The 21282-nt window shown below is 34.0% G+C and overlaps 1 protein-coding gene across 3 annotated transcripts; it reads left to right on the top strand.

The window, feature by feature from the left end:
• Positions 1 to 204: 204 nt before the first annotated feature.
• Positions 205 to 20732, top strand: LOC126669758 (exocyst complex component SEC6). Of its 3 annotated transcripts, XM_050363309.2 has the most exons (25): positions 205 to 499; positions 860 to 898; positions 1028 to 1116; positions 1242 to 1332; positions 2231 to 2320; positions 2431 to 2510; positions 2735 to 2827; positions 4314 to 4340; positions 5323 to 5430; positions 5615 to 5753; positions 5841 to 5885; positions 6929 to 6984; positions 8606 to 8714; positions 9317 to 9457; positions 9557 to 9736; positions 10007 to 10090; positions 10187 to 10273; positions 11006 to 11050; positions 17868 to 17946; positions 18668 to 18737; positions 19424 to 19511; positions 19621 to 19710; positions 19791 to 19907; positions 20048 to 20110; positions 20334 to 20732. In XM_050363309.2, exons 1-25 carry the CDS (start codon positions 377 to 379, stop codon positions 20466 to 20468), a joined length of 2268 nt encoding a protein of 755 aa, XP_050219266.1. In that variant the 5' UTR covers positions 205 to 376; the 3' UTR covers positions 20469 to 20732. The 3 variants fall into 3 exon arrangements, with proteins under 3 accessions (XP_050219266.1, XP_050219282.1, XP_050219274.1); XM_050363317.2 differs by lacking the exons at positions 205 to 499; positions 860 to 898; positions 1028 to 1116; positions 1242 to 1332 and adding exons at positions 1396 to 1793; positions 1915 to 1983; XM_050363325.2 differs by lacking the exons at positions 205 to 499; positions 860 to 898; positions 1028 to 1116 and having other exon boundaries at positions 2198 to 2320.
• The last annotated feature ends 550 nt before the right edge of the window (positions 20733 to 21282 follow it).

Here is a 21282-nt window from a genome sequence, read left to right as displayed (position 1 = left end):
AGGGTGAGAGTGGGGAGGGGGGTTTTTGTACTAAATTTGATAAGTTCAGGGTAAAAGTGATCCCGTTTTGCTAATTTGGACGTTTTTGATACTTTGTGCCAAGTTCAGGGGGTAAAGTGATCCTTTGTTCATAAGATATTTAATATTATTATTTAAGATTATTTTTATCAAAAATGTAAACGAATAATTTTCAAAGCTCTAGGAAAAAATATTTTTCACAGCTAAACCAATTTTACTTTGCCGGGTCACGAATGGTAATGATTATTCAGCAAAAAAAATAAAATCGATAATCACTTCCTTCAAAAACCAAATTCACTTCTTTCAACACATTGATTTTTCCCTTTTGATGCTGTAATTATAATTGAATAAGAAAAAAATGGAAGATCTAGGCATCGAAGCTAAAGAATCCTCCGTGAGAGAGGTGGCGAAGTTGCTGCCGTTACCTGACCTCTTGCAATCCATTGCCTCCATCAAAGCTGATTACATTACGCGCCAACAGGTAAATTCCATTTCTCACTTCATTTGGTTACTGTTTGCATAATTTGGATCTAAATGACGATATTATTAACTGTGATATAAAATTAATTTTAGAACTCTGTTGCTTCCTGCATATCTGCTGATAGCAAATGGAAATAGAAGTAGCTTATTATTCCGTGTTGATAAAAACTTATTAGTTAAGATTGTGTTCACTATAACATAATCATTGTTAATTCAATTTACATCATTGTTTGGGATACTTTATTTATTTTGCAATCAAAATTCAAAATGCTGTACAAAGTATTGAATAAACTTAATTGAATTGTAGCAATTAGTATGATACTAGTTTGTGTTCTTGATTTTGTACTCTCTGTTTTTGCAGGCAAATGATGCGCAACTTAGTACTATGGTGGCGGAGCAGGTATATTACATACACAGCTATGATTCTTTTATAAACACAGTTTTTTTTTTGCCAAAAAAAAACACAGGTTTGAGAAGAGAGTAATGATTATTATATTTCATGTTTTGTGTTTGGTTCGTTTAAATACAGGTTGAACAAGCACAATCTGGTTTGGAAGCACTTAGCTTGTCTCAGAATACGATTAATGAGCTTCGTGAGAATTTTATTTCCATTGAAAAGTATGTTTTTGGTGATTAGATATGTAGACAATGATGCATTCAACTTCTTAAAAACTGTTTATATTAGTTTATGACTTTTTTTTCTGGCATTTTATTTGTCTTATTCATGATTTCTTTTGTTTCAGACTTTGCCAAGAATGTCAAACCTTGATTGAAAATCATGATCAGATAAAGCTTCTCAGCAACACAAGGAATAATCTAAATATGACATTGAAGGTGGGTTTTTGTTTCAAATCCTTGGTTTACTAAAATTGGTTATTAATATTGTCTAATATTCAAAGAAAATTGCAACAATCTATTATAGTATGTGTACATGGGGATGATGCTTCACATTTGTAAGTTTCTAGTCTATATAAAAATGCAGTTAACGGAGAGGTAAGTCTGTTTGACGCTCCGTTGCATAAAGAGTGATTTTGCCATAAACTCTGATTCTTTAGGTACTTGCCGAGGCGAAAGAAACCTTCTCGAAAGTCACCGAACTAATGGAACTAATCTATTAAACTTTCATTTAAACTTCCAACACGTTGACTAATTTTTTGTGGTAACACTCTTCTAAATTATGTTTAATGTTCTTTTATGACTTTTCCATTGGTGCCTTGAGTTGGGAGTTGGGGTCCGAAATATTACTACCATGACTGCTATCTCCCGAGCCAGAAAAAGAAAAAGAACATACTAAAGTGAGTAGTTCATTGGCCACATTGAAGGGGCATGGGGGTCAATTTGTTTCATGACCCATGGCCCCATTGTGTCACTTGGTTGGCATTTCTCAAAAAAATAGTGGGATATGTTCTTCAATAGGGAAAGAGGAAAGTTGTAGTTGAGATGCGTTTTTGAGATGGAATCTGCACCTAAAGTATGATCCACGAGGTACGACTACCGAATGTCGTTGAATGACCTCATAGGAGAGACAAACATTGTTAAATTAAAATGACATTTTTGGTTTAATGGGGCATTCATTTACAATGTGATTGTTGTTTCCTTATGATAATGTCTAGAACTTTTACATGTTGCACTATGAGATTCCTTGAGCTTCACTTTCTATCATCCTTTCAATCCATTCTTTTTATCTTCATGGTTACAGTCTGGCTCTGGCCATTCTCTTGCTTCTTGTTAGGATGTTGAGGGTATGATGTCCATTTCCGTTGAAGCTTCTGAAGCACGAAATTCTTTAAGTGACGATAAAGAGATTGTTAATACTTACGAGGTAAAGCACCAGTGGATGCTTCTCATGATAAATTCCTGCGCAAATTCATTTTTCACATTAGACATATGTTTTAATTTGTTCTATCCCTTGTAATTTTCAATTCTTTATAGAGGTTAACAGCACTTGACGGAAAGCGAAGATTTGCATTGGCTGCTGCATCATCTCATAAAGAAGAGGTTGGCAGATTAAGGTAACGCCTGTTTCAAAGCTAATTTAGGCATTAAAAATAAATCAAGACTGTTGAAGAGGAAACTTACTTATATTAGCTGGAAGCTCCTCTGAGTTGATAATTGAAGTAAAATGAGGATATCCGCTAGAAATATAATGACTGATCATTTTCCTCAAGGAACTTCTGAGTTAAAAGACACAATGCAGTAAGGTTAGAGGTCTAAGGACTCGTTTCTGTAATGCCAGGGAATATTTTGAAGATGTAGACCAAACTTGGGAGACCTTTGAGAAGATACTATGGGACCATATTGCAAACTTCTACAAACTTTCAAAAGAAAGGTACACTGATTATGTATTCAAAAATTTCATTTCATGTAATTATTCCTATGTTTTTTGGGCTGTATCTTTGCATGTGATTGTTTCCCCAATCATTCTTTATGAACTAACTGTATATTTTATGTAAAGGCAATGCCTGTAGTACAAGGTTCTTCTTCTTTATAATGGTCATTGGTCAAAAGAGGGGAGTTATTGTTTGCTTGTTTGAATCTATGATTTTACTAAATTAGAGAAGGCTATTTGCATTATATCTAAAGAGCATCCCCAATGCAATGCTAAAATGAGGTGTTAATGCTATAATTTATTACAGGGTCTTAAAATCCGACTCCAATGCGGTGCTATAGTTAACGCTAATGACATATGCTATATTTTGTGCCAAATTCAACACCTACTATAGCATATGCTAAATAATAGCATCCAATAGCAATTCGTTATTAATTACAATTTTACCACAACTATTCTTTTTTGCATTTATTATTTTAACATTTTATTTCTTTTTCTTTACCTTTCTTCATTTTAAATTGCGTGCTTCCTCTTTTTTATCTTAACGATCTCGGTCAATTTTTCAATAGAAGACCATATGCCAATATAATAGAAAACAATTTATTTTCATATAAATCATCGGTTCTCTTAATAATGTTTTTTAGAAAAGCTCTTTATTATATAAAAAAGAAAAAGATATTGCATTTAAAGAATTTTAAAATATTTAATTGAAAAAAATTACCAAATAAAAAAATTAATAGATAATTGTCATATTAAGTAATTATAACATTTCTTTTTTATATTTTGCATTTGCAGAAAAAATTAGAATGGTATGCTAAATATAGCATTTTACTACTTTTTCATGCTAAATTTAGCATAAAAAATAGCATTGCATTGAGGTTGTGCTAATTCTTTGATCATGCCAAATCAAGAGGTCTGTTGTTGGAGGATGGGGCGCAATTTGGACAATCAATCAGGGAACTGTAGTCAGTTTTTTGAGGTTTCATTATTGTATTTAGAAAGCTATCTCTTTCCTCATAAAATATTTTGCTCTTTTTTAAATGCATTAACTTACAATGCAAGTCTTTGCATAGTTATCTCAATTACTTTGTTTCTTGGACAATAGAATTTTAATCGGTGTCATTTTTGCTGTGCAATGGATGTTGTGAGTTCCAGTTTATTCTGCAGAAGTACACTCATTTCTGAATTAGTATCAATAAGTTGAAATCTTTATTTGGTCCTTCATTCTAGAGAAAGTAGTGATGATAAATACACAAGGTATTATGCCCAAGTCCTCGCCATTCTTCTTAAAGCTTTTTTTCTTTATAAATATTTAGTACAGTGACAAAAAAATCCACCTGCTGCATATCTAAGTAATCGGTTACATTCTTTTTTCACCAGTAATTCATTTAATTATGTGTTTATAGATGTCATGCTAGAGCGATTCAAAATTGGAAATTGTTTCATATTGACATCTACTAAATGTTTGTGCTTCGTTCTTTTGCAGTCCACAGACCCTGGTTCGTGCTTTAAGGTATGCTGCTGGCAACCTACTCAGGCCGCAAATTTTTGTTTATGTATGATAGGCTTGCTGAGTCAGTAAGAAACCATCATTTTCTATAATAACTGGGAAATCAAGAAAAAGTACCTGGTGATTTGTATTTGACACTTCAGGGACTGAAGATTTTCACATGGTGTATCACCATAAGGGTTTTTTGGTGGTCTTCTGTTACATATTTGCTAGTATGTAGCATTGTTGAACTGATAAGTAAACTTGCAGATGAAATGTACAATAGCTACTTTAATGGCTACAAGGAAAATCCAACATTACTGCCCTAACAGTTTTTATCTTAAAAATAAAATTTAATTCTGGAGAAAAAAGTAAACACATCATACCATTAATAAAGCACTTGGTTCTGTACAATTTATCATTCATGTCATGCATTATATTTAAACATAATTTGAAAAGAATTAGACAATGTTCCTGAAGTGTCAAAAAGCAAGGTACATTAATCAACTTCTTACTTTTCTACAATAGTTCTTATCTACGCATGGCATAGTAGTGGTATTAGCTTACCGTTACGATGTTATTTGATGTGCTAGCTTAATACCCATGCTCGGCATGGGTTATATAAATTTTCTTACATTTTTAAGTATTATATATGTAATCATATATAACATGTTACAAATCAATTAATTGCAGAAAAATAATAATCTACTCTAAGAATACTATCATGGATTCTTTCAATTTTCAAATTTATATATCTTTGACAAAATAGAGTGTCAAATATGCTTTTGTAGATTAAACTTTACATAATATATATAGATTTAAAAATTTATATAGAATTTATGTTTTTTACCTTTTTTTAGAAGCCAATTCGATAAATCATGGAGATTTAAGTCGTTAATTATGAAAAATAAATCTTATGCTGAAAAGCGTATTGCATGCAAATTCATCTTAATTCTGCAGTAGTAAGGAGATGAATTAGTGATTCTTTTTCTTTGTATCAATGAAGGGTGGTTGAAATGCAAGAGATCCTTGATCAGCAACTTGCTGAGGAGGCTGCTGAGGCTGAAGGAGGTGGTGCAATGGCTACAATTGCTAATCCTCGCAGATCTGCCAAGTATTTCCTTTCAGTTTTTTAGTTTTACATCTTCACTTGATACTTAGTTTCACTTGCCTTTTCTCATTACTGAATTTTCCATGTTATTTTAGATTTTCCTTGTTGATTGCAAGTTTATGTTCCAGCGATGTCTTATAATTCAGACTATTACTTGTTGCTTCCTTGTTTCCTGTTTAAACAACAGAAAATCTACTTCTGCAATGGCTTCTTCCAAAAACCTTGCACAACAAAAGTTAAAGGCTCAGGGAAAGGGGTACAAGGATAAATGCTATGAACAGATTAGGAAGTCTGTTGAAGGACGATTTAATAGGCTACTTACAGAAGTAAATTTTTTCCTGGCTTGTTTCTTGTATATAAACATACATCTTTTAATTCAATATGTATTTTTCTAATAGTGACCTGTCTATCAGCTTGTCTTAGAAGACCTCAAAGCTGCTTTGGAAGAAGCCCGTTTGGTATGTACTGTTAATTTCTAGAACTTTGGGAAATAAATATTTTAGTCCTCAAGTTTGGACAATTATCAAATTTATTGGATGTTCAAATTATAGGATTTATTGATTTTGGTAGAGTTTATTTCCAAACTGAAATTATTCAAAGGTTACGACAACCTTGAAAATTAGTTGAGCATAGAGTTGATGCATGCAATTATTTTTCTTAAATTTCAGAAAATATCATTCTGAATATTCTATATTAAGTTTTTGACATAAAGAATAATACATGATACATTTTTGCAGTGCTAGCATGATTTAGTGAATGTTTTGCTTGTGAAAAATTAAGTTTTAACATTTCATTTGAACTTGTAAAAGATTATAAGCTTGCAGTTTATGTGGTAAATTATGTCAAAGAAAACTCGGTGTCTTGCCAGTTGGTATGCTTCATATGAGTACTGTAACTTTAAAGGCAAAAGGGGTTCTGATCATTTTAACCTGTCCACTTCTTATATAATAGCACAAGTTCCATGAAAGTTGATCTTTAATCAAGGTTTGGTATCTTTGAGCATAGTGAATGATATTTAAACTTTTTTTCTATTTCCTGTATCTATCCCTTTGAAAAGATTGGCAGACCTATATATGTTTTCAAATGTACCAACTATCAGAATGATGAACTTTCCTTACACTTGTAATAGATTAGAAATTACACCCTAATATAGGGGTTTTCTGCTTCCCTTGTCAGATAGGAATAATTGAAAGTGTCCATGTGTGCATGTGTTTGCTTGTGTAGGTCCTCATTTATTTGCTTGTGAAGTCAACTGTTGCATGTGTACTATCAACTCTATATAATTTCTTGCTTATTATATACTTTCTTCATTGCTTATTAAGTCTTATATCTATTTAAAGGTAGGCTGAAATGGTTTAATGTGATCGCACGATGATTTTTGGCATCGTTTCTCTTGTACATTGTTTCAATTTGAAATTCTACAACTTTATGGGCTCCATTTACTTATAATTTTCTATTGAGATTTGATTCCTTTGTTTTTTTTAACACTTTTGACATTTAGATTGGAGAAGAGCTTGGAGATATTTATGACTATGTTGCCCCATGTTTTCCTCCAAGGTGTGCCCCATGCTTAATATCTTTATTTTAGGCGTACTCTTGTAATTTTTTTGCAATTTGAGATCTTATATTTTTCTCAATATCTCTGCCTACTTTTTTGTAATCTCATTCTGCCTCATGATGGTATTTTTTTATGTGCAAGAGTGAATTTATCTATTCTTTTTTGAGCAAATTACTATGATGACCCCTACATTTGTCATAATTCATACTTTAATCCCTCCTGTTTGAAAATCAAATGATATGGTCCCTCACTTTTGTTTCTATCAACGATTTAGTCCTTCCGTCTATTTTTGGTGTTAGTTAACCGAGTCAACGGAACTATATGGTCCCGCACTTTTGTTTCTCTTAACGATTTCGTTCCTCACTTCTATTTCTGTCAACGATTTCGTTCCTCACTTTTATTTCTGTCAACGATTTCGTTCCTCATTTTTATTTCTGTCAACGATTTCGTTCCTCACTTTTATTTCTATCAACGATTTCATCCCTTATGTTTGAAAATTAATTTACCCCTAAGTCCATTGATTCCGTTGACTAACACCAAAAATGGGCGGAGAGACTAAACTGTTGAAAGAAACAAAAGCGAAGGACCATATCATTTAATTTTCAAACAGGAGAGACTAAAGTGTGAATTATGACAAATGTGGGGGGCCTCATAGTATTTTGCTCTTTTTTCCCCATTGTATTATTCCACTGGCATTATGCAGGCTGTAGTATTAACAAATGTGCTATGAGCTGCTTTTTTATATTAAATTTAATATGGCACACATACGAACCTGAAGTTGACTTGTTATTGATCAAGTCTTATAAGGTTAAGACTTAAAATACTATTCATAAACTTTTATTCTCTTCTGATTTTTTTGAATCTTGTTTATATGTTTTTGTTTTTAAATTTGCGAGAACACATCTTTCTGACCTCAGTTTACTTGAGATTAAGGCTTAGTTGAGTTGAATTATGAGAACACATCCCTGATATTGGATAATTGGATCCATCCTTGAAACTTCATCTCTGCTTCACTAAACACCTCTGATATCCTCTTATTTTCTTTATGTTCTTGTAATATGGCGAAAAAAAAAAAATGTTTCAACAAACAAATTCTCCCGTGTCTCTACTTTTCATCAACTAAAGCTTTTGTAAGATGGCATAAAGGCAAAGTCAATACACATTTTAATTAATGCAATTTAATAAAGTCACCATCTTATATCAAGATAACATAAAAAAAAATATCAAGACAAGTGAAATAAATGTCTTTCTGTCTAAAGTGCAAATTTTAATGTAAACCCTCAAGTTGGCCATGTTTCTGCCGTATTTCTTCCAAATGCTTACATTAATTTACGGAATGTTTGCACTCAGAATAATATTTTAAAGCTATTCCATCAATTCTGGAACTGTGGACTCAGATTCTAGTTTCATTTTCTTCTGTTTCTACTTTTTGTTTTCCTGGTTGATATTAGTAATTGTCATGAAGCAATATACCATTGAACATTGATTAACTTGGCTCATATGCTACATTAGTCCATCCCAGGACTACTTTCCAAAGCTATGCCTAGCACCATAAAAATATTCATACTTGTGGTGGATAAGAAATTCATGTACATTTTTTTTGGTCTTTGATATTGGCAGATATGAAATATTCCACCTGATGGTAAATCTGTATACCGAGAGGTTCATTCAGATGCTCAGATTGCTCAGCGACAGGGCAAATACATTATCAAATATAGAGATTTTAAAGGTACCAATACAGGTCCCTTCTACCTTTTTGATGTCTTGTCTGGAATCCTTGAGGTACAGTAGCTATGAAGGATAGTTAATTGGGCGTAATTACAATGCAGTATGAGTTGCTCATTAGCCAACTTGAGCTATTTTAATGTGAATTTACATAGCATTAGCTGCTTTATATTGGCTTTTTGAGCTCTCTTGGTACTCAGCACCTGCATAAGCACCACCTTCGATAATGAAGACGAGACATCTGTGTTCAAGAGAAGATAATGGAGGGGAGAGGGAAGTATGACACCTTTGTTGGCAATTGAAGTTTGCATCTTGGCGAATTCAACATGAAAATTACATTATTTTTTGGGAAATGTTTGATATATTAAAATTGCTCTAGGTATCTTGGAAAATCATTCTAACAAGCAGCTCAATGATTTTTATTGCTGGAATGAAATTATATATTCATAGTAATTCTCTGATCTATAAGCTAAACGTCTTTGCTGATATTGAATTTATGATTATAGGAATATACTTTTAGATATTGATGTAATGTAACAAGTTAAAAAAAACACTAATGATGTTCTGTAGATTGAACAGCTGATGACTTTGATTTCCCTCAACTAGGTTACTGGTTGGGTCGTTGAATACCAGGATAATCTGATTGGGCTCGGTGTTGATGAGTCTCTAGCTCAAGTCTGTTCGGAAAGTGGTGCCATGGATCCCCTCATGAACTCATATGTTGAGAGGATGCAAGCCACAACAAGGGTAAAAATAATGTTTTGATCATTCAATACTGTATCATTTTAATGTGTGTACTCACTTTAAGTAATCTTTCTCAACTGTTTCTTGTCTACACTACTCTAGAAATGGTATTTAAATATTCTGGAAGCTGATAAAGTACAACCACCTAAGAAAACAGAGGATGGAAAGCTGTATACTCCAGCTGCTGTTGATCTGTTCAGGATTCTTGGGGAACAAGTTCAAATTGTTAGGGAAAACAGTACTGACGTTATGCTATACAGGATTGCTTTGGCTATTATTCAGGCAAGTATGGCTGGATTTTGTTGAAACGATTGCTAAAATTTGGTAGTGATCGTCACTATATTTTTATTCATAACTGAAGAGTTTGGTCATATGTTGATAGATTGATAGCACACGGTTTTTTTTTTCAATAGAACTGCACCTACTTGAAAGAGAGGCATTATCACATTTATAACTTGTTCATACTTCGAGCGAAGAATGCCAAATATCTGGCAATAGCCTGGGATTTATTCTTATATTTACTTTTTGTTTTTACCCTTTGTCTTTCTTTAGGTGATGATAGATTTTCAAGCAGCTGAAAGGAAGAGGCTCGAGGAACCTGCTTCTGATATTGGCCTGGAACCTTTATGTGCAATGGTCTTTAGATATTTCCAATCTGTAACTTGTTCGATTAATATTTGAGTGCTGAATGCAGCTTGCATTTACAGTTTGTTTCCAATGAATCATCCACAGATAAACAACAATCTGCGCTGCTATGACCTTGCTATGGAGCTGAGCAGCAGCACCATTGAAACCCTTCCTCAAAACTATGCGGAACAGGTGAAAATTTCCCTCTTCAGTTCCTACTCTTTCAAATAAATTCCAATTGAAAATGTTAGTATGGACATGACTGGAAAAGGAATTGGAAAGGAAACAGTAGTTAAAAGAGATGGAAGGAGTGAAGGATTTAGGAAGAGTATTGTAATGTACTGGTTGTTGGAAAATTAGTGAACCGATGGTTATATCCTAGTTTTGATTAGGCCATTAGAATCTTTAATTGGTTGTAAGTTGAAATAATGTAATGCCAGTGTGTATGCTACTCCTGTTTATGTGGATACTACTCAGACAGCTGTCTCAGCAATTAAGTTTAGGGGCCTGGTTTCTTCATCTTTTCTTTTATTTTCTCTTCCCTGTTTTCCTCTTCCAATGATGTATTGTTTTTACAACCCATTTGTTTGTTTTATATGTTTCTTTGTGCTTTATGCTGTAGCAAATGTATGCAAAAAGAAAAGCCTAGTAATTGTTAGAATGTCACTCTCATCTTTGCTTGCGGAGAAGAGCATTTCTTTCTTTCTTTTATGCATTATTACGATCTAAGATACTATTCTAAAAATAAGCATTAAAGATTAATATCTCATAATCGTGGGAAAGATTTCCTAGTTGTCTCTCACTTCACATCTCATATCTGTTGATGGGTTGACATCAATTTTTCACATCCCGCATATCAAAAAAGAAATTTGTTTTAGCAATTTTTCTACTGTATTAAGTTGGAACTCTTTTTGTCTTTGTCAGGTTAATTTTGAAGATACTTGCAAAGGTTTCCTTGAAGTTGCAAAGGTATAAATTTTCAAAGCGCTTTTTTTCTTTTTCTAGCTCTCTACTTTTGTTTCATTTTCACTTTTCGGTTACTTATTCCTTTCTCCTTTTCATTACCCTTTGAACAATGAGTCATCACGATACACCATGCTCTCAAATTTGGATATTATAGCTTAATGAAGCCAAAGACCTGAATATGTGTGAATGTTGGATCCTTTCGAGTCTTAGTTCATAACCTGTTGGAGTGAAGCCATTTTGGACTGGAACATAATTCTTCATTCAGTTGATGTACAGTTCAAGGATTCTCTTCCTTGGTTCTAAATTTAAGAAATATACAGTTTAAGGATTCTCATCACCTTCTAGATCTGCATCTCACCACCAGAAATTTTATCGAAATTGTTTGACTTAACATCACCTATTACTAATAGATGTCAATTTTGGCTGAAGTACCTTCTCAATGAGGTAGGGTTTCTATTATATAAAAGGCTTATGAGCCAACAAAGGAAAAGACAAGCTGTACACAGCTATATTACAGCCTATAACTTAGCTACTATACAAGGGAAGTAAATCAAATGCTAATCTACTGCTATATACATATCAATCCTGATTTAATTAGCAGCATTAAGTCGGCCTATAATCTAGTGATCAAATAAGGAAACCACTATGAACACAAACTATTGACATCCCCCCTCAAATTGATGTGGGGGCATCTAAAAGCATCAATTTGCCAAGCAGAAAACGATGACGCTTAGAAGTGAGGGCCTTGGTAAATATATCTGCCAGCTGAAGATCAGTAGAAACATGTGGAAGAGAAATTATTTTATCTTCATAAGCATCACGAATAAAATGGCAATCAACCTCAATATGCTTTGTACGCTCATGATAAACAGGATTACTAGTAATGTGAATGGCACTTGTATTATCAGCGTGCAAGGGTATCGAATCCATTTGAGGGAAACCAAGCTCACCAATTAAACCATGAAGCCACAAAATCTCGGAACAAGCTTGAGACATAGCACGATATTCTGATTCAGTCGAAGATTTGGAGACCCTGTCTTGTTTCTTGCTCTTCCAAGATATCAAAGAATCACCCAAGAACATACACCAACCAGTAGTAGATCTACGTGTATCGCCACAACCAGCATAATCCGCATCACTATAGGCTGCCAAAAGTGGAGAAGATTGAGTAGAATAAAATAAGCCACGAGACAAAGTCCCTTTTACATAACGAATAATCCTCTTTACTGCTGCAAGGTGTTGATGTGAAGGAGAGTGAAGAAACTGACTGACTTGCTGCACAGCAAACGACAAGTCCGGTCTTGTAATTGTAAGGTACACTAAGCTCCCAACCAATGTGCGGTAGAGAGAAGGATCAGGTAAAAGATTTTCATCCTCTTTCCGAAGCTTGACATTCACCTCCATAGGAGAATCAGTAGAAGAACTATCTAGTAGTCCTGCTGACACAACAAGATCAGTAGCATACTTGTTTTGATTGATAAAGAGACCACCAGTAGTTGGCTGAATTTCCAGTCCCAAGAAGTAGGTAAGACGACCTAAATCTTTCATATGAAAAGAAGCTTGAAGATGAGCTTTTAAGTTATCTATCAACTCAGAGTCAGAACCAGTAATAACAATATCGTCAACATACACCAAAAGCACAACAATTCCAGTAGGTGTCTTGCGCAGAAATAAAGAAGCATCATATTTGCTCTTATTGAAGGAATATTGATGTAAAGTTGATCGAAACTTATCGTACCAAGCCCGCGGTGCTTGCTTCAAGCCATATAAAGATTTGCGAAGTTTGCACACAGTTGAGGTCGGAGAAGAAAGAAGCCCAGGTGGAATTTTCATGTATATGGCTTCTTTGAGATCACCATGGAGGAACGCATTCTTAACATCCATTTGATGTAAAGACCAAGCTTGAGAGGCAGCAAGAGCGAGAACGGTACGAATTGTAGTCATTTTAGCGACCGGAGCAAAAGTCTCCTCATAGTTTACACCATATTCTTGATGATTGCCAAGAGCCACTAAGCGAGCTTTATACCGTTCCAAACTACCATCAGAGCGTACTTTGATAGAATAAACCCATTTGCAACCAAGTGGGGTTACAGAAGAAGGACAGTCCACTAGATCCCAGGTATGATTAGTCTCAAGTGCCTGAAGTTCTTCTTGCATAGCTTGCTGCCAACATTCATGTTTGGCAGCCTGACTATACCCTGCTGGAACATCAATTGAAGATAATGTGGCAACAAGAGCAGTAGTGGATGGAGGAGACGAAAATCCATACCTTTTAGGTGCAACTGGCACCCTACTTGTCCGACGCAGTGGTGGTGTAGGATTAGTTGTAGCAGAAGCAGGTAACGAAACAGTGATAGCAGGAGAATGATTGGGACCTCTTCGAACATATACGTGACCGGGCTTAAACCGAGAAACCAAAGGTGGAGGAGACTCGATGGAGAATTCTGGAAGTATAGTACAGGGAGCAGAATAAGAATTATCAACAGGAAAGTAACTTTGATTATCAAAGAAAATAACATTCCTCGACATACGAACTTTATTAACAGTTGCATCATAGCACACAAACCCTTTTTGAACAACACTATAGCCTAGGAATGCACACCGTGCAGATTGGGCAGACAATTTGTGACGTTCAAGAGGAGGTAAATGAACAAAACAAACACAACCAAACCTGTGAAGATTGCCATAATGAGGATGTTTTTGATGCAGACGATAATAAGGAGAATCAAGATTAATAACCTGCGAAGGAAGCCGATTAATCAAATAGGCAGCTGTAGTTATGGCTTCCACCCAAAATGTAGGAGGAACCAACGAATCTAAGAGTAATGCACGAGCCATATCAAGAAGTTGGCGATTCTTTCTTTCGGCAACCCCATTCTGCTGCGGAGTATAAGGTCAAGAACGCTGAGCCACAATCCCTTTAGAAAGAAGAAAATTTTGAAATTCAGTAGAGACATATTCACCTCCTGAATCAGATCTTAAAATTTTAATAGAAGTAGAGAATTGTGTCTCAACATGAGCAAGGAATAATTTAAAGGCATGAAACACTTCAGATTTTGCTCTAAGAAAATAAATCCAGGTAAACTTACTGTAGTCGTCAATGAAAGTGACAAAATATCTATATATTATATAATTGAGAGGACCAACGGAGCCCTCTCATTAATTCTCACCAAATAGAGCATTCTCATGAGTTCCCATTTTTATTAAACTACTTATTTATTTAATTTTTAATAAATAGTCTATTTATATACATTAGTTATTTAGTGTTTATCCTATTGAGCTATTTAATAGTGTTTAATTTGTTTTAAACCTTCTAAGAATTATAAAATAATATAAATGAATCTAGCATTTCTAATTCATCGTAGTTCAGTATCCATGTATCATCTTCATTGTTTTGTTTTTGATGAATATATACCATCTTCATTGAACAAAATATGAAAGTACTTCAAACTCAACAAACAATCTTGAGCCATATTTGCCAAAATGCTTTCATGCCTAATTAAAATAGAGAAATCAAAAGCTAAAATTATAGTTCGAGCAATAATCAACTATAGTCTTGGATTTATGCATATGGCATAATTATGCAAATATCACTTTGAACAAAAAAAACACAGGAAATTGAAAGACATATTGAATAAATTATCGGTACTTACTAGCATATATATTTTAGGATAAGGTGTAATTTGATCCTTCTACTTTTATAAATAAATAATAAAATTTCATAGTTCATGTTGAGTTTTCAAACTTCCTTATTTGTTTAATGGATAAATGTTATCTGCAAATTTGAGTTACCATTTATTAAGGTTTAATAGTGCCAAAAAAATAAATATTTTGATTTTATAAGAAATAATCTAAATCTTTCAAATATTGTAAATCTATCACAATTTTGATAGATTTATTGGAAATATATCGAAATTTTCAAAATTGATTTGATTGTTCTTATATGACGATTGAATATGTATTTAAAAAAAAATCAAATTAGGATACCCTGTATCAATTTTAGAAATAGTATATCAGCGGTTATTTGAAAAATTTGATAGTTTTTCAATTGATTGACTAAATTAAAATAAATTTATAATTTTTAAATTTTAAATTTTATGAATGTTTCAATATATATAAAAGCTTATTGGTCTATTTAATTATTTTTGCTCTTTTTTTATTTCACCTTTTTATTCTATATATCAATATAAATATTTTGAAAACAGATAGGCAATTTTTTTATATTCATAAAATATATTTTGCAGGTAGATTTTAAAAGAGATGTGGATGAAAAATATTGAAAAAAATAAACTTATATATGACTGATCATTTGAATCAATTTAAAATTTTATAATACAATAGTTAATATTTTTTATAATTTAAAAATTTGATCATCGTCTAATATATTATTTTTAAATGTGAATGAAACAAATCTAATATGAAAAATATTTTAGAAAAATATATATCATATTGATCTCGCGCAATTGCGCAGGATTACGACTAGTTTATAATAAGCATGAGAAATTATTGGTGCAATCCCCCAAACATCACTATGAATAAGTTCAAAAGTTTTAGAAGCACGACTACCCTGATTAAAAAAAGGAAGTGTTTTACTCTTTGCAAGCTTACATGACGAACAATCAATAGAAATCTTGGCACTTTTATTTTTATTTCCTAATAAACCAGACTTGTACAAATGAGAAAGGACAATAGAATTAGGATGACCAAGTTTCTTATGCCATTCTATTGGAGAGGCAAGAGTACAAGCAAGAGACAATAAATTGGAAGAGGAACAAAATTTCTGAGTTGAAAGATGCAACGGAAAAAGACGGCCAACTTTAGGTCCCTTCGCTATCAGCTGTCCCGATTCCTGATCCTGCACACACCAACCATCAGACGTAAAGTGAACATCATATTTCTTATCAAGTAGTTGTCCCACAGAAATCAATTTATTAGATAATTTAGGACAAACAAACACATCATTTATGGCAGAATTGATATCACCAATAGCCACAATCGGCAGATTTTGGCCATTGGCCGTTTGAATTAAAGTGGAACCAACATACGGACGAATATTAGAGAGCCCTGTCGCTGAATTGGTCATATGATTAGAAGCGCCGGAATCCAAAAGCCAAGGACTAGAGGGAAGATTTTTACCTTGCAACCCAAGGGCAGAAAATGCGGAAACAATCATCTGCTGTACCATTTCCGGTGTCAAAGGTGGCTGTCCAGCAGCAGCCTGTACAGGATGCTTGTCCACAGATTCAGCTGTAACTTCAACAGCTTGCATTGCACGGGAAGTGGGGCGAGGAGGGCGGATGGGACAACTTTTAATAATGTGACCTTCTTGCTTACAATACCTGCAAAACATATTTGGACATTGAGGAGCAATATGTCCAAACTCTTTGCAAGAATAACATTGAGTTTTGCTTAGATCTCTCGCTCTAGGTTTCCCATGTGCTGCATACGCCATGGCTATTGGAGTAGAAATAGGTGGCTGCATACTAGATTGGGTGACTAAGCGTTGTTCCTCACGAAGAAGTTCCCCAAAACATACATCCAATGAAGGAAGAGGATCACGGTTCAGCAAAGAAGATCGAACCGATTCAAATTCAGAGCGAAGCTTCATTAAGAACTGACTACGTTGGCTATTGAGATGGACTGTGTGAATGGCGGCATGGGCAGCAACAGGTACATCTCCTAATATTAAATCAGAATATTCAGCCCAGAGACTCATGAAGCTAGAATAATAATCTTGAATAGAGAGTGAACCCTGCGAGAAACGCGAGATGTCCAGTTCCAATTGAAAACTTCTCGCTGAGTTATCTTGATAATAAACACGTTTGAGATACTCCCACATATCTCTGGCAGACTTATAAGGACGAAGATGCAATAGAATATGAGGTTCCACAGAACCTAAGATCCAGGAGCGAATTTGTGCATCTTGGACAGCCCAAGACACACTAGCACTAATCTCCACTGATTTCTGAGTCTCTGAATCATCGATATGATTCCATAAATCCTTACCACGAAGGTAAGTTTCGAACTGAAATTCCCACGCTGTATAATTCTTGCCTGTGAAGCGAACACAGTGATTCTCGAAACGTTCCATTCGAGAGAAAAAAAAAAAAGATCTAAGAAGGGCTATGTATATCAAGACTAGAGGGGCTAAGAAATTCAAGATAGATTTTCAGAATAAGATGGCTCTGATACCATGTCAATTTTGGCTGAAGTACCTTCTCAATGAGGTAGGGTTTCTATTATATAAAAGGCTTATGAGCCAACAAAGGAAAAGACAAGCTGTACACAGCTATATTACAGCCTATAACTTAGCTACTATACAAGGGAAGTAAATCAAATGCTAATCTACTGCTATATACATATCAATCCTGATTTAATTAGCAGCATTAAGTCGGCCTATAATCTAGTGATCAAATAAGGAAACCACTATGAACACAAACTATTGACAATAGAGAAAAAAAAAATTGATGCCAAGCTATTTCGTCAATCTACAGCCTTTGGCAATCTTTTTCTTGAGGTTACACTGTCCGTTAAAATGGATAAAAGAAAAGATTAAACTCAGAGGTTCCAGATTTCTGTGTTGATATTACATTTTTTTACCTTCATGTGTTTTGATACTATATGGTGCAAAAATAGATAGATCACATAGCTCCAACATGGAGTTGTCTATGGAGTCCTATTTTCTATTATGTTTCTGTCTTTCTGATAGCTGTTTCTTACAGCGAATCTATTTTGGTAACATATAATTTAGTCTTGATGGGTATTCTTTTTCTGAAGAAGATTTTCAAAAACTTGACTTTAAACTTCTTATCAATGGTAGGAAGCGGTGCATCTAACTGTAAGGGTTATCTTTGAAGATCCTGGAGTGCATGAGTTGCTTGTCAAACTTTATCAGAAAGGTAATCTAGCTCTGACCATTACTAACTCCCATCAGCATCCCTTATGGTACTAAAATCATATCATTAATCTCATTGATGTATCAGATATACAGTTCATTTTAATAGTCTCTTCTCCAACTGATGTCAATTGCTAATGCCTGGTGTAATGACTTTAATGACTGATAATAAGTCTCTTTACTAGTTGTTTTCTTCCACATGGCCGTGGTGCTGCTGGACTCTTGGTTGAGTGGGTATTGTTTTCTGCAACAGCAAACCACAGGGCAAACTTGTGGAAATCAGACTCCAACCATCTCTCTGTAATTCAGGTTGCTGCTGAGGAGATCAGTCATTAATATAGGAATTGATGACTCGAGAGAAAAATATTTCTTTTGAGTACTTCTGTTGGGAGGGGGACCATTGAGATTTAATCTGAACTAGAATTCATGTGAAGTGTCCATACAAACTGCTTTGTGATATGTCTGCTTAAAAAATATTCTGTAATGATTAAGAATCTCTCTCTCTATATTAATCCCTTTTATTTTCCAATAAGCCTCTCAAACTCCACCTTTCATTCCAAAACAACAATGATGTGATGTTTCTAATCAACCAAGCTTTGGATCATTTTGTAATTTTATCTGCATACAATTATTTCCTGTCATGCCAAAGTAAATTAACGTGCTTTCATAGTACTTTAAAATAAAATGATTTCTATCTGAATGATGTTCAATGTTGAATGTTTCAGAATGGTCTGAAGGACAGGTCACAGAGTATCTTGTTGCAACATTTGGCGACTATTTTACAGATGTGAAGATGTAAGTTCCTCAAGTCAGCTCCCCTTTCTAATAGCTTTTAGTTTAGAAGATTTATGGTTAGAAATTATGAAAACCAGTTCTTGAACGTCTTAAGCTATTATTCTTATTTTGATGGCGAAGTTTATGAGAGGAGTTGCATCTTCAACACTTTTAAAGCACAATTAGGAACCTAGTTGAGCTGAAGTGTTGACATAATGTAATCTGAGCTGCATAGGACAATCCATTTGTTTCTCTTTCTCTTATCAGTATTGTTGCCAGTGCCAACTATTTTTCTTTATCCCGTTTCGCTTTTCTTTGACAAAAGGTGAAGGTTTAGGAAATTTTGAGGTTTTTCATGATAAGGTGTACTTTGAGCCTGTCTTTTATTTGAGCATATGTTGGTTAAAACTTCCACTCAATCTATCAGTTTAGGGTTTGTTCAAAGAAAAAAAATTAAAAACTCAATCCGTGCAAGGTTGTAAGAATGCAGTTCAAACATCCTCTTATCTTGAACTTGTCATCATGAAATACAGATCTTCCACTAGGATGGCTCCAAATTATTTTGATACCAGCACTTTTACCTTAGTAGTATCTCTAGTTATTGAAGAATGCATTGTCTGATTTAAAATTCTACTTCCATTCTTTTATATATACGGTTTGAACTAGAAGTTTAATTTCTTCTTGGTTTCATTTTTTTGGTAATTAAGGTATATTGAAGAAAGATCATTTAGGAGATTCGTTGAAGCTTGCCTGGAAGAAACAGTAGTGGTTTACATTGATCATCTACTGACACAGGTCCTTTTCCTTTTTATATTCGGGAACTGGATATTTTCTTGCAAACCTTCTTCTCAATGGTTTTTAAATTCTATGATAGATTATTGCTAATGTGTTTTGGCTGTTATAGAGAAATTATATCAAGGAAGAAACCATAGAACGAATGAGGCTTGATGAAGAAGTTATTATGGACTTCTTCAGGGAGTACATAAGTGTCGCTGTAAGTGCTTATTTCTCAAAATTTATTTAGTGACAAAATACACTTTCTTGCTCGATCTTGATTTTTGTTCATCGACACAGAAAGTAGAAAGTAGAACTAGGATACTAAGCGACTTGAGAGAACTTGCCTCAGCAGAGAGCTTGGATACCTTCACACTCATCTATACTAATATTCTTGAACATCAACCAGACTGTCCGGTAAAATACTGCTTTAGTTTAATAGTTATTTGCTCCTTTTTTGCTCTTCTATTGGAATATCGCTGCACAAATCTATCTTAACAGTCCTGAATGTTTTCTCCAACAATCTCCCTATTATATGATATTTTTTCCTGATACAGCATGAAGTGGTTGAGAAGCTTGTTGGACTGCGAGAAGGCATACCGCGAAAGGATGCAAAAGAGGTAAATACCTCCCTGTGATTTTATTCTGTCGTACAAAGTCAAAGCCTGAATTTTAAATGAATCAAAACTGGAAATCTAAAATTTGCGGAGAATGATCATCCTCAAGAACAAACACTTTTGTTGTCATTCCTATGCCGGGGAGCACAGTTGAAAACAATATCTGCCATGAAGATGGCTGATTTCAGCTACTTTAGTTTTAAAAGTGCTTATGTCATTGTTCCAGGTCGTACAAGAATGCAAGGAAATTTACGAGAATTCACTTGTGGACGGAATTCCCCCAAAGGCTGGCTTTATTTTCCCAAAGGTGAAGTCTTTATCAGCTTCCAAAGGATCTCTCTGGCGAAAATCGATACTATAGTTGGTGCTTATCAGCTTCCAGATGTTTTCTGTACCGAAAATTGCCTACCTTTGTCAATATCGTGCATGGATTGCAAGTGTAAATTTTGGACTCTGCTTAATTTTTGCGGCATGAACTTTTTTTATTTTTTAAGAATATTGCTGCCGTTTACATTTCTTAAACACCCATATTTTTTATTTTTTATACTTTCCTATTCTGCCAATATATTCAATTGTAATTGAGAATGAATTTATCGACTAAAAACATTTAGTAGGGAATTTGGAAGCTGTTTATCCACATATTTAGGTTTACGGCTAATTTTGGAGTTTAATGATATGTGAAATTCAAAATGCAGTCACCTTTTATGCAAATGCATGTGCTGATTTAGCAGTTAACTTTGGGGTTTACTCGAATATCTTATGGCATTTGATTTCTAGTTTAGTCCTGCTTGGGATGCTTATATTTATGCTATTTAATAATCATCAGAACTTTTAGTTAAAAAGATTATAGTCAAAAGCACTTCCTCACTTAGGATGACTTGGTAGAAGAACACATTTGATCAACTCAACTTTTTGGGGTTATTAGCTAAAATGATACCATTTTTCTATACCTTGTTTCAAATAGGTACCATATTTATAATTTGTAATTATTTTGGTACAGTTACTTTTATTTTTGTTTCATATCACTGTTTCTAACCATTTTAGATAATTAAAAGCTGATAGGGTGTAAATGAACCGAGCTATATTTGGTTTGGCTTTTGATTGGTAAAACTCAATTTGTGGTTTGAATGTCCATCACTTGAAACAGTTGGTTAATTGATTGATAAACTGCAAAA

The sequence above is a fragment of the Mercurialis annua genome, linkage group LG1-X (assembly GCF_937616625.2).
Source record: "Mercurialis annua linkage group LG1-X, ddMerAnnu1.2, whole genome shotgun sequence".
Classification (NCBI taxonomy): domain Eukaryota; kingdom Viridiplantae; phylum Streptophyta; class Magnoliopsida; order Malpighiales; family Euphorbiaceae; genus Mercurialis; species Mercurialis annua.
Note: the sequence above shows the minus strand (reverse complement) of the source record. Positions and strands in the feature narration are given on the sequence as shown.